At 44.2% G+C, this 14,888-nt stretch overlaps 1 protein-coding gene across 1 annotated transcript in view; it reads right to left on the bottom strand.

The window, feature by feature from the left end:
• The window catches only part of srcin1a (SRC kinase signaling inhibitor 1a), a 73,895-nt gene that overhangs the window by 29,901 nt on the left and 29,106 nt on the right, over positions 1–14,888 (bottom strand). Inside the window, 3 exon segments of the mRNA XM_029437575.1 lie at positions 4,824–4,850; positions 10,166–10,512; positions 11,393–11,422. Of these exon segments, the coding sequence (XP_029293435.1) occupies positions 4,824–4,850; positions 10,166–10,489 (351 nt within the window). The 5' untranslated portion in view covers positions 10,490–10,512; positions 11,393–11,422.

Below are 14,888 nucleotides of genomic sequence, written 5' to 3'. Positions count from 1 at the left end.
CATTTATCTAAACTGTGACCTGACTGAACAACAACTCAGCCAGCAGCACAGCACAGCAGCACAGAGGCTACGGCAGTTTGTCATATTCTGGCCAGCAATAGTGGAATAAAGCTGATATTAGGGGGGGGGGGGGGGGGGTACAGTACTAAACATAGTGAGGTTAGGATTGGAGAGCATTTCATCTTCTTCAATTCTGCTCAGGTTTCACAAACTTTAGGAAGCAAAAAAGTTATTTATAAAGGAATAGTTTGAATTGATACCACTCTCATGCCTGTACAGTTAATATGAAGCTTATAGCGAGTTAGCTTAGCTTAGCAAAAACACTGGAAGCAGGGAAAAACAGCCTGAGTCTGTACAATTAGAAAAGAACTGAATATATTTTGGCTCTGAGACTCCAGGAAGTTACTTTTCGTAAGGATTAAACGAAGGCAGCTTCATCTTCATCGCACAAGAGTCGTATAAATCTTGTCCTCTAACTCGATATTCTCATGTAAGATGTTTAGCTTGGTAAAGAAATAATCACATTTCCTAAAATGTTGAATAAGTTAGATCATCAGTAGGCTGCATATAACCTACAATCCTGTTGAGAAAAGATTTCATGGGAATTACAGGTGTTTAACTTGGATCTGTAGAGAAGCAGCTTCCTCAGCTCAACACTGTTCGTCAGGAGACGTAACACCCAGAGAAACATTTGGCATAGAAACGCAATAACAGTTCAGTATGAATGGAAATGGCTGAAAAGACCACCATGTGTGAAACAAGCCGAAGGAGTTTTCTTCTGCGTACATGTTATTTGTGCTGCTGTGATTGAGCTCGTGTCTCGCAATGACTGCAGACTCGCATTTTACATTTCTGAAGCAGCTGAAACATGTGAATGAGTGTTGTGCCCTCTCATCTGTGAATGTTCTGCTGAACAATACAAGGAAACCTGGACGTATGAACGTGTGTAAGCTCACCAAAGCTGTTATATATATATGCTCTTAGTCAGCTTGCCTTGTTGCAACCGACTACAAACATTGACGTCCATATTGGTGGTTTATGTGATATGAAAAACAAAAATATCTCGCTGCAGGAGTTTTGCATTGTAAATATTATTTGCGAACGCACCATCTGGTCATGCATCTGGTCCTGCTCGACATGCCAGTGTTATACATGACTGTGTTCGCAGCCTGGTTCTATCTCCTTCTTATTTTCCACTACACTCATCCCTCCCCTCCTCCCTCCTCAACCTTTTCCTTTACAGTGATCCAGACTTTTTCAACAGCACTCAATTACTGTCGAGAACTCTACACTACGACTCTAAGGGCACGGCAGAAGAGAGGAACAAGTAGGGAACATGATGATCTTACATGGAACAGAAGAGAATGGAGTGGAAAGCGGGACATGGCAGCCTGACAGACCTCAGGCTACAAACTGCATTAAACTCAATGCAACCTCAGCGTCATGTTTTCTCTTGTCTCGCACACGCACACACGCACACACACACGCACACACACACGCACACACACACAAGTGGCATCTGCAGTTTTTATGTTTGGGAGAGCGCATCTCATCCAACTCACATGCCTCAATGATGTTTTACTTAGAATGCAAACCTCATAGCATTGTACAATGTTAAGGAATAACAGTAGAACAGTTTTAAACATACTTTATTGAAACAGTGTCCACTCATTGCAAACCTGCACAAAGTAATGCTGCCCTTTTCTCATTTTGCTAACATCGTTGAGGATGCGGACGTCTCGTCTGAATCCTACTTTTAATTAATTGTAATTGGACAAATCCGAATAATAATTTGGTATGTAGGTGTGAGTAAACACAATGCACATTGGTAGTGTATAATATTAGTATATAATGCAGTAACAATATAAGGGAGCAGTGCCAGCCCAGCTTAATATACGGCACATTTAAGATGAGATTTCAGCACGTCATGTGACATTCTTGCACATAAACCAGCAACTCATGAAAAGTAAAGAAGCAAGTCTTTAACTATGTAGGTTGTAGTTTGGTAAGTGGTACTAAACACCTCTGGAGTCCGGAGGAAAGCTGACCACACAGCTGCTGCTGCTGCTGCTGCTCGTCTCATGTCTCTGATCTTTTCCCTGAATGTAGTCATTTCCCTGTTAAGTGGTTTGACATTCTGATGGACTTGAGCAAAGAGAGAATATCCATCATCCAGAAATGTCAAAGACAGACTTGATGTGTGTGAAATGACAATGAAGTGTTTGGCTCCTGGGTATTACTTGAGAGACAGGTGTTAAATGGTAAATATCATAATCCTCACACCTTAAGCGCTTCTCTTCCATTACTCCAGAGCTTCTTTGTCTTCCTCAAAAGCTCGCCTCAAGTTGTCCGTCTACCTGTACTTCCTCTTTATCCCCCGTCACTCATTCGTCCACTCCCAAAGCTCGCGTCATATTCTCACTGAGCTGCTTTACGTCAACAGATCTGCCTCCGTCTCCAGCGTCAGAGGGCAAAGCTGCATCCAGGTGACATGATTGTGCTGAGGCCGTCTGAATTTGAGGATTTTGAGCCTGTTTTTTCTTCCCTCTAGCTGTAACCTGGCTTTTTATCCACACAAACAGAAGTTCTCAGCTCTTCCTATTAGAATATCTAGAGAGAAAACAGCTCCCTAAAATTGATCCATCTCACACATCCATTTGTACTCGCTCCACACACACACACACACTCATTATTTCTCTCCATCTTTTACAAATCCAAAAGGCCAATCTTCTGCCTGGACACACAACCCCCATCAACCCTGAGAGTCCTGGCTCTTTGTAAAACCTTGAGTCATCAATGCACGGAACAAATTGCTTTCACCAAATTGCTGTGAATTGCGCGTTGCTCAGAAGGAGGCGGAGCAGAATGTGTGAGAGGGGAGATGATGGCTGAGATTGCAGGAAGTGATTTTCTTAAAAGTAGATTGAAAACATGGCAAACATGTTCCAGACAATCTCTTTCTAGGTTCACATTTAACTTTGCATTATTCCATATCCAACAGCTGCTATTGTTGTCGATAAGGTTTAAAAAGTGTGTGCATGTAATACTCTCTGATAGCATCCTTGATATGCATCATGTTTTCCACAGGTACAAGTGAGTGTAGTGCAATCCTGATAGGACTTTCATTTAGTGTCTATTTTGCAGAAAGCAGGCGAATTTGGGGTGAGAGTCAAGCTTAGATTAGAGCTGCTGGGATGAGGGAGTAGAAAGGGGCTTTCAGAAGCTTTGCAGCTAAATGAAGCGGATGAGGTGTCAACACAAGAGGTGTCGACAACAGCGTTGTGTTGGAAGCAAAAAGCTTTAGATCTGTTGGAAGCATTTGGGTTGTTTCATGTTACATTTTATTACCGCTGCAGCACTTTGAGGAGCCAATACAATAGTTCTACGTCTCACTTAATGCGAAGCAACATTAGCTGTCAAGCAGAACAGACATGTATTGTACTAAGAATGGAAAGGCACCAAAAATAAGAGACAAAAATGAATAACTATTTTGCCTGTCAATTAATTGTTTCATTTTGAAGCAAAACCTCAGGTGCGAACATGTTCTGCTTGTCTCAATAATTGTAAACTGAACTGCTTTGAGTTTTGGACGGTCGGTAGGAGAGAACAAGACATCCAAAGACGACGACTTGGCTCTGAGAAACTATGATGAGCAGGATTTCACTATTTTTGGACATTCTGGACTAAAGGATTAGTCGAGAAAGATTATCTGCAGATTATTAAATAATGACATTTTTTCAGTTCTGATTCTTTTATCGACAAACATCAGAATTAGATTGTTTGATGTTTGGTTTTGTAAACCACCTGAAAATCCTGCAGAGTAAAAATAAATCATCTGTGAAAGATTCATGTGATAGAAGGGGCTTTAAATTCTATTTCATATCACTCTTGTTTGAGGTTTAAGTGCATGTGGGAGTGGGAGGGCGATATTGCTCAGCCTTCCCTACGGGTCAGGGCATGTAGCTATTGATATTCAGTGACATTTCCAACCTGTTCAAATAATATTATAAGCAGGGATTCGGGGAAGACTAGACCACAGGTAAACCCTGGGCTCTTCCCTCTCTTTCACACTCACACACACACACACACACACACACACATTCTTTACCTTTCTGTTTAGTACATCTCCCTGCCTGCCTGTGTGCAGAATAATGGCACAACAAAGCGATACACATTACACAACACACACCAGCTAACAAATATGCTGAATTTAAAGCGTTGAGCCTATGTGATAAACACTTTCCATACATCTTCATGCTGCTGGCCTTCTCCAGTATATTTAGCACATATTTCCTCTCTGCAACCTGTGAATACAACACATTCAGCCGCCCAGCCATGACTCAAGCCTCTGTGCTAATGTCAAAGTATTATTTCAGTAATGCCTCAGCGGCACGTCTGAAATGTCTTCTTAATATCTCCGTCAGTGTGAGTAATACTTCAGCAAGGTCACATGGCTTCTAGCCATTAATGCCAGCTGCCTGAGGTATCATAAATCCTGAGAGAATCGTCTTCTGCAGATTAAATGGAGCTGGAGAAGTTTAAGCTGCCGCCACCCCTGACACTGCAACCACACTCTCTCTCACACACACACACACACACACACACACACACACTCTCACACACACACACACACACACACACACACATACATACACACACTGCCCAAAGAGCCAAGAGATGTCAAATGAGCTGGGTGTTGCAGAAGCCAGAGCACCGAGGAGATAGGCTGGTGATGCTCGAGGACGTAATCCTGCAGCACAGAACACACACAATGGAGAAGAGTATGACAAACACACGGGGACAGTTAGACACACAGCACTGACCTTAAAGCTCCAGTAGTTTGGCTGTTGCTGTGGAGGTGATGGAGGACAAAAGAGGGACGGGAGAGAGACAGAAAGAGAAAAGTTAGGTTCTTACTCCTGACATAAAGAAATCCCTTTTCTTTTTCTTTAAATGATTTATAGAAGAAGCTGGACTGGAGAGGAGACAAACCAATGCGTCCTCCTCCAAAAGCATAACCGGTTGCATTTCCTAAATGGTTTTCTTGTTATGTGTTCCTTTTCTGACAGGCAATATATGAAACTCATTAAAATGTTGACAGCTTCATCTAATCCAAACCACAAACATTAAGTTTGATTGGTGTTAATGCAGGGGGTGACTGTGTTTTGCAGGCGTCGGGTTACAGAGCACCTGAAACAAGACTGCACTGTTGGCTGTAGCTGGTGGAGGGGAGGAAATGAAAAGGGTGAAATCGAATCAAACAGCAGCCCACTCTGTTGTTCCCATCTTGGCGTCTCTCCCAGACTTCTCCACCACACGCAAGCCACCGCTCTGTCTCCTCCTCACTCTCTGCTGTCTGTTTCACTCTCCATCCACCTGCTGCTCTTTCATCTGAATCTCAGCACCTCACCTGCCTGTTATCTCCAGCCCATGCTGAATCACTCGTGTCCATTTGCCCTTCCTGCTGATCTGACATGGACCAAAAGGTGCTCGCATGTTGGCCGACGCCTCAGAAACTGAGCTTTTCATTAAAACATAATTACCCCCTCAGTCAAAACCAGGAAATACCTCAAAACGATATGGAAAATTAAAAAAAGATTGTGCAGAGTTCATGAATTCTAATTCTAATCCAAACTCTTATTCTAGTTTTTATTCTTATCTGCAGGCAATGCTCAGTCCATTCAGCCGCTGCAGGAGCCACATTACTCCCCTGGCACGGGGATGGAAAAAAAAAGTGACAGGCAAGTTTTGATTTATGATAGTTGGTGGTATTCTCATCATCAGACTTCCACTTTTAATACCGTCTCAACAAAAGCTCGGATTATTTCAGTAAACACAGAGGGAGCCATTTCAGCCGATTATTACCCTCCGACGATCTCATCTTTCATTTAATGCTCCCTCATTTGCTGCCATTCCTTGACAGACTCTTTCACTTCACGCTCTTCTCTCGCTCGCTAGTTCTTTGTCTCTTTCTCTTGATGCACTGTGTGGTGCGACCTCTTGCTTGGTTTTGATACAACGTTAAGTATTATAATTATACGAATCCAAAGTGGAAATGGTTCCTGGCCAAGAAGACACTGAGCCATGATTGGGTAACATATGGTCTAACATAGGGATGTCAGTTCTGAAATTTCGCTTTCGATTGCCCAACATCATCCGGTTAGTAGAAGGAAAAGAAAGGCGAAAGGACGTGAAATACTTTCGTTTTAGTCCAGCGCTACGTTGACTCAATGAGCCTTGACGCTGCATTTCAAAGCGCTTTATCCATTAGGAGGTGCTGAAATGTTTTGTGTCGTAGATGTCTCGCCTTTCTGCTGAAGTTTATTGATGTTTTTTTAAATCTGATATTCCCTCTAAATAGTTTGATCTGTGGTCTCTATAAAGGCTGATGAGACGACGCATCAACTTTCAATTGAAACGCTTTCAATACTCGTTTGCCTGCTCTTTAATTCACTCTGAGAGCATCACAGCTGGACGGACACACACACTGTGCGGAGCCGGGCCCGGTGTGTGCGTGTGTCCAGCTGTTTCACACACACACACACACACACACACACACACACACACACACACACACACACACACACACACACACACACACACACACACACACACACACACACACACACACACACACACACACACACAGGGAGAGCTCGCCGCGGTGCATCCTGTCTGTAAGAGTCCTTTCGGTGGCCATGTTAAATGAACATATAGACCGTATATTACCCTACAGACCGACATGTTGAGACTCTGACACGTTGTGTACTACTACCAAATATTTGGTCAATTTATTCTGCATATTTTTACTAAAAGGAGATGATTAAGAATGCATCATCGAGAGGTTTTTTATAAACTTACTGGTCGTTTTGAGCTGATTTATTTGTCACTTGCAGTGTGAACACATCACATCCTGACGGAGCACTGGAGCTGCTGCTCTGCTAATGTGCTGCTCACACTGTTTCTGAATAAATGTAATGCCCACTCAGATTTAGTATGCATACTGGCATATATAAAGCATATACATTTCTCGCAGAGTATGTCAAAGAAATGATTATCAAAGACAACTCTTTGATGTGACGCTGAGGGGAATGTCTGTCTCCTAGCTAGTTATTCTCATGTCCTATATCGTCGCTGACCAGGAGGATTAAAGGATTACATTCTCCATTATGAGTTAATATGATAACACCTTGATGATAACAAAAAAAACCTGATGTTCAAGACAAAACAATGCATTTAAACAAGGCTGTTGGTCAGAAAAGGGTCACGCTTTCCACAGGAGAGTGAGAGATCTGAATAAGACATCTGCAGCTCCTCTGAAGAGGTCAGAGGTCACGGGTAAAGTGGGTCACTTTCAGGGATAACACAACACGTGCGGTGAGGTTGGACTTGTGTTGGCCTTGTCGACCTGATCATGTGTCAGTCACTTATTCTGTCAGTGAAGCTTCGTCCTTGACAATCTGTTGAACTGACAGCAGCTCAGGGGCACCCATTGGTGCATCATAAATAATTGCTGTTCACTTGTTCAGACAACGTTAATGATTTTATTTCCCCACACAAAACCAAATGACTGTGAGGGCTGGCTTTAATGGTGCAGAAGTGATTTGTGGTGTGTTTGTGTCTGCCAGTGTTTCTCTGTTTGTTGCTTTAATGAGGCTTACTCACAGTTCTCCAGGTAAAGTAAACACATTCATGCAGCACCGCCTCCTGTTGTTTTAACCGTTGCTCTGCTTACAACTGCAGATGTACTGAACTTGGACTTTGAGTTGCAAATACTGCAACTGAGAGGGTCTGAGCACGAGCTCGAGAGGGGCCTGTTTGAACAATCCTCCATCCTGGTGATCATCACTGCAATCAATGCATTTCTTCTGTGCAGAAATGACACTCAAGACATTGTTCCATACTGTCCACCGTTATCACACTAACTCCTTCAGCCATAATCCCAGATGATAAGATACTCTTGACTAAGGCTCTACTACTCAGCTCAAATGTACACCTTGCCATTTTGAAAATTCCTGTTGAATTGAATACACTGTAAGCCCGAAGGAGACAGTTTTACTGATGTGTGTTTGAGGTGTGAGATTAAATGTGGGGCTGAGGGGCTAAACGCGAGTAAAGACAGGTGTACGTTTACACACAGGCGTGTATGCTCTGTGTATTGTCCACAGAGCTCCAACAGAAGGACGTAGCATCGCAGAGTGTAGCGCTGCATTACCTGACCGGCATGTAAAGCAGGCTGCACTCCCAGCACCCCTCCTCCACCTCCGGCTCTTTCTCATGTCGTCATCCTCTCTGCACCCCCGCCCCCCCCCCATCTCAACCATTCTTAGTCTTTCCCCCCTCAATCCTCCTCTGGTCTAGTTTGGTGTCTCAAGGTTTTCCGCAGCCTCTCTCCCTTTCGCTCTTTGTTTTAAAAACACCTTCACTCGTCCACACAGCAGACGAACGCTCAGCAGACACACAAAAGGCTCTGTGTACAGTATCGTCCACTCAGCCTTCGTCTAGCCTGCATATGCACACCGTCACCACAACAACCACAATAAACACAACAGGCGTGGAATCTAATCCCAGCTGGCACATCCTCATCCCACACACACACACACACACACACCTCTCTACAATAGCCTCCAGTTTCAAGCCTCCAGTCCCGTCTCACCTGCAGTGCACCTGTGCCTGTCCACAACTCCAGTCATCCCAGGCTGTCCGTCAGGTGCAGCGAATCCTCATCGCATTTTTGCCCGTCTCTCCCTCCCTCTGCTTCTCTAACCCTCCCTCCCTCTCCCTTCAGTATACCTCTCTCTCTCCCCCTCTCTCTGTCTTGCTCTTCAGTAGCACATGCGGCGGAAACTCTTTATTTAATTCATTACAACACCAGCCGATTAACTCCTTCGCAGATGGGCGGCTGGCTCCTGCTGGTCCTGGCTAATTGAGCAGCGGGCTGCTTGACTGGCTGCTGTGCTCTTCTCCAGCTCCTCCTCCCCCCCTCCCTCCTTCCTCGCTGTCCATGCTCTGCACATCCACGAGATGACAAGAAATCCTGGGCTTCGCTGCTTCCTCCCCCGTGCAGTGAAAATACTTTAGGATCTGTCCACTCCCAGCTAAAGCTAAAAAAATAAATGTTTTTACCTGCCTCGTTATTCCTTTCTCCCTTCTGCCTTCTTCATTGTACAATCCCTGCTTCTCTACGCAACCTGACCTTTGCAACGCAATACCCCTACTTGCCATTTATGGGAGAGGTTGCCACGGCAACTATAGACTCCACCTGCCTATCACCCGCCCTCCGTTGCTTGCTCAATCACTCTCTCTCTCTCTCCCTTTTATTCTCTCCCTTCTCCCCTCACGTGCTTTTCTGTCACATCATTACACTGAATTTACCCTTTTTCATTAAACACATACAGCAGTGGTGCTCACACAAAGAGTGTGTGTTTGTGCACAGTGTGTGTGTGTGTCTGTCTGTCTGTCTGTCTGTCTGTCTGTCTGTCTGTCTGTCTGTGTGTGTGTGTGTGTGTGTGTGTGTGTGTGTGTGTGAGATAGAGAAAACGCTGCGGCTGTGAAAATGTATGTATAAACTACATTTGGAGACGGAGAAGAATTGATAAAAATACGAAGAGCAAAGGAGAAACATTATCCCCAAGTGGTCAGAGAACTGCATTAGCATACGAGCGTTCATTCTGTGTGTGTGACCCGTCCTTCACACCTCAACAGTGCCAGTCTTGTCCCTCTATGTAACGTTGTGCAGGTTCTGGCACCAGAGAAGCACAGAAAAGCTTGGCTGTGATAGTTTAATGACTACCTCTAATAACACAGATATAAAGACCATCTGACAGCCTTCCCTTATTGTTTCTCTCAACATTATTTTGATAAGCACAACGTGCTGCTTTCACACTGGACCTGTTACCTTACAAGAGACGTTGTTGCCTGACGATACATATGACCCCAAACTATGTAGTGTGTCCCTACAAGCCTGTCTGTCTCTACATTGACCAGCTTGATTGCCCAAAGAAACACGTACTGAATGCCAAATTATGCATCACGTATCTCCAAATGTCATTTAAGTGATAAGAGAAAATCTGACATTAATAAATTAGCATTAATTTCACAGTGATAATGAGATGCTATATTGTCAAGAGGATAAGAAACCCTCTTGAGGCGGCAAACTGCTTACCTGTTCTCGTGCAGACCGCTCTGACGTACCCCTCATGCTGGCGTGGGAGGGTGAGGGAGAAGGTGGGGTGTGGTGGGGGCTATGATGCGGATGCTGCAGCTGTTGCTGCTGCTGGTACTTGCTCTTCAGGTGATCCATGAAGGCGTCCCTCTTGCGTTCCATGTCAACCTTGTGCAGGTTGGTCAGGGCCTCCAGGCTCTGGGCCGCGCTGACGGTGTGGCGGTGCTCCGACGTGTGCACCAGGCCCACATTGGAGAAACGCCGGGCGCTGTTCCCCAGCGTCCGGTACTCTCGTGGATACTCCAAGTCATCTGTGGAGATCATGTGACTGCCACCACGCTCGGGATCTGTGGGAAGAGGACAGAAGAGAGAGAAGGGAGGATAAAGGAAAGGACGAAAGGAGGAAGGGGTGCAAAGTGTGCAAGGCAGAGGTGAATCAACACCCACACAAGCATGCAGAAAGATTTCAGGGTGGAGACGCACATACACACAGAGCAGGCACACATAGGTGGAAACAAATGGAGCAGAGAGAAAGAGAGTGGAAAGAATAAGGCTCAGAGGGGACAGGGGAGAGAGAGAGGGGGAGAGAGAGAGAGAGAGAAATGGGATGGGATGTTAGACTATTTGCCACAGGACGGAGCAGTTCCCTGCAGAATTATTGCTTTCAAGTTCTGAAGGGAAGAAAAATTAGAAAAGTAAAATGCTTCTGCAGTAGATCAAAGGAAGAGGTTCAAACTGAATTAGTTTGGCGGGATATTACATTGTGATATGCCTGCTTGTCATTTTAAGTGCCTTTTGTTGTTTTCTCAGGAAACAGAGAAGAACCAACGGCTGAAACTTGAGATGATTGAAAGTCAGTTTGGAACACGAAGGTGCACTTCCTTCATAAATGAACTTGTTCTTTCTCAACTCCTGTCCATCTATCTGAGCTTTCCCTCCACCCCTTGACACCCTATGCCACTTTCTCTACATATTCTCACTGTCTCTTGTCTGGAGGTTACTGATTCTGCTGTCCATTTTTAAGGAGGGGCGTCACTCTGACAGCCCTTGGCCTTTTATCAGCGCTCTAACTGACAGACAACACAGCCCAAGGTGGAAGGCACAAAGGAAGGGAAAGGGAGACAGCCGGGAGGAGATGGTATGGTTACATAAAGAATATGTGACTCGAAAAACGAATGAAGTTAAAGCGTGACAAAAGAGTAGGGAGCCATTCGCCCGGTGAGTTACCTTGCTTAGGATAACAGGCCCCGGCGTTGGCTAGAAGAGAAACATGCAAAGGGTTAATTTGTGTGTTTGTGCTCAGATGTGCAAGCAAACACGCCAGGACACCGTCACATCAGAAAAGAGCTATCTGGAAGTAATAGCGCTTTCTCTGAGATACATCTAGTTAATGCATTATATATGCATTATAAGGGTTAACATACGGGGAAAAGATGGTGTGCTATGAATACTCTTACAATAACCTGCAGAATGGTAAATGAATATCATACATCATGCATTTGTACACAGAAACAGTTCATAGTTTATGCATGAGACATGTATTCATATTGGACCAAAGAGCTAATTAACTGTGTATAAACTTCTGACTTCAAGATAGAATAAAATCAAGAAGCTAAAAGTATAAAAAGTGCTGAGGCTTAATAGGTCTGCATGAAGCGAACCATCTGTATATTAAAGGCTCATCAGCAGCATTAGGAGGTGCTGAGTGAGTAAGCAGCGGAGGAAGGCTCCTCGGGGTGGAAGCAACAAATGGACTGTTAATGAACGCAGAGGAAGAGAGGAGGAAGCCGGCCAGATGGAGGCCCAACAGAGCTGCAACGCTCTCCAGTGGACAAACCTTAACACAGAGGAAGCCTGTTAAGGGCAGAAGGTCTGCGATCATTCCAACGCAGCTGCAACTGCACGGCCGGTTGTGAAACTATCTCTCGCTCGATTCATCCTCGGAGAGATATCGCACTCAGAGTGTGATCAACTGTTTCGGCACCATGCCCTTACATCCACCATATTATGAAGTGCTGATAAACTGAGCAGGGGTGAGGCTAAATGGACTGACCTCCTGGCTAATAGCGTTAGCATTGAGCTCTCCGCTACACATCAAGGCTGCCGGTCATATTCATCTGGCCCACTCGCTGCCTCCCAGATCTCTGGTTTACACTTCATTAGGCTGGAGCTTATTGTGCATCAGCTAACAAGGACCTGACTCAAGGGCCCCATTACAATGGCTGGCAAAGCCGGGTCTATGTACTGAGGCTTATTATTGTGACTGAGCATCCACAACGAGTAGTCTATGCTGCCTAGATAAACATAAAGCTGAAAAGAGAATGAAAAACTGCATCAACTAAACAATATAGCTGATTTATCAACTGCTAAAAGTTTAAGTCCTAACAGAAGCTACGATGCAAAACAAGCCGATAGCTTGCCAAAAGAAATGAACTCAAAGTGTTTAAAGATGTTCATGTCTTTGTACCACCAGTTTGGAACACAGCCTAAAAACTTTCCAATCTGCAGTTTGCGAATGTACTTTCTAAAGCTGTATACAAAGCCATCATCGTGAGCACAGCGGGAGTAAAAGTTGTGTGGGCAGCAGAGTAAGAATAGAAAATGGGAACAAGTTATTCATCTTTACTTTCGTCATTCACAGCCAATGCATTTCCACATAAGCTGGCAGACAATAACCCTGACAGCCAAAACAATCTGTGCAAGCCCACGTAATGCCAGCATCATTTAAACCTACATAAAAGAGCCTTGATGGGGTGGGCTTCTGGTGACCGCTCTATCACAAGAAAGTAATGTCTGTCAGCAAGTCTGGGTCTGCAGCAGCCCAAACTGCAAACTGCAAGGACTGAGAGCCTGCAGAAAAAGATGCAGCATGTTGATCAAGGAAATAAATTGAAGACCTGAATGAGAACGGGAGCTCGAAATCAGAAGCGATAAGATCTGTGAGCCCAGTCAGTGATGCCCGGGCTGCACTGCCAAAGATAGAGAGCACAGTCAAGAGCATTAACCTGCCGGAATAACAAAAAGAGCCCGCTGCGGTGGGCCTTGAGAGATAAGACTAGACAAACAGGCGAGGAGAAACGACCTGCGTGGAGAAAAAGAAACTGCAAGGCAAAAAACAGCAACCTGTAACAAGTAATACAGCCGGATCGAGCAGTCCGACTGTAAAACCTGCTTCCATCAGGGGAAGCAGAGATCGGAGATGATAACTGGATTTTTAATCATGTATTGTAATTAACAGCCATTTCTTTCCTCACACTTTATTAAGATCCATCCTGCATTTCAAGGAGACACTTTTTGAGTCACCAGTCTCCACCGCCTTCAGTAGGTTATTTATACACGTAGTGAAATTCAGTCCGTGACATGAAGCGTTTGCCAACTCACCCACAACAACTATTATCACACAAACATAATATTCTGTATCATCAAAGCCAAATCCTGCACCGCATATTTCCAAAAGGGAAAGGTGTATTATTATTTTCCTTTTTGTCACCTGCTGAACTGGACTTTTCAACTCAGGGAAGAGAAGTTGCTGCTCATCGTATGCAAGGACATATGGTATGGAGAATCAGGTGGTGAGAAGGGAAGGGAATTGGGTTTGCTTTGATGGATTTGTAAGAGGCAGACGGTGTAGCTTTATCTGTTGGGCATGTTAAACAAGTGGGTCAGAGGGAGAGGAGGTGTCAGAAAGAGCTGCAGACTTTGCATAAACAGGGCTGGATTCTTTAATAGTTAAATCTAAATTCAAAAGGTGCTTTTGACTCCATACTTGTTTGCCCCAGCTTGAGGCCACATACATCACTCGTGTATAAATGCTGCATTTGAGAACGGCCATCGACTAAATGTTTCAGCTCTGATAAAGAAAGTTGTAAAAGTTTTAGAAAAAGAGAAGAAGAAGTTTTCTCAGACGCCAGACAGATTGAGGGCTTTGTGGCTGTGAAATGTTAATAACTCATGAGTACTATTGAAAATGTAGCTCTCTGAATAATGTCTGTCACCTCTGTGGCACAGACGGTACAGCACAAGGTCTTCTCTGTGATTTAAATAGTCTCGACTGCACACTGGTTAAACATCGGGAAAGAACGAAGTGAACACATAAACAAGAAGGTAATAAATCGGAAAAGATATCGCAAGTGTAATGAAGTCCCCGAGACTCTGTCCAGAACATCACCTCAAGTGTGTGTACACCGCCGCGACGCTGATCTTAATTATCTACATGAAAGAAATACATTTTCACTTCAGACAAACTTTGTATTAATGAATGTGCTGAAGCCTGCACCCCAAAGAAATACAATATTATATAAGTGTGTATTGTAAACAAATATTAAGTTTAGTAATGTGATGTAATTTACTGTGACTGAGGTCCTCATCCCCCTTTTAAATTATTCATGTGTTTCTGTATTTGAACACATTGTTTGACTTTTGGGATTTATTCAATCATTATACGGGAAAAAAGGCGTCTTAATAATATCAGATGATCATGCAGTAGCCTTTAATGTTTCACTGTATATTATCATTAAACAAAGCATTAAACCATATATCCTAATTACACTTCTCTTTTATTCTTTCATAATGAATCGGTACTGCGGTGTCCTTCCCAGAAGGGTGTCGTTATGCAGATGTGTGAGGAAGGCAGAGGTTCTTCCCTCTGATACACAGCCTAATTTACTGCAAGCATGGCGGGGGCTCCTTGTGGGATGCCGGCCGTGACAGCACAGGGTGGATA

Source organism: Cottoperca gobio, chromosome 8 (genome assembly GCF_900634415.1).
Source record: "Cottoperca gobio chromosome 8, fCotGob3.1, whole genome shotgun sequence".
In the NCBI taxonomy this organism is placed as follows: domain Eukaryota; kingdom Metazoa; phylum Chordata; class Actinopteri; order Perciformes; family Bovichtidae; genus Cottoperca; species Cottoperca gobio.
Note: the sequence above shows the minus strand (reverse complement) of the source record. Positions and strands in the feature narration are given on the sequence as shown.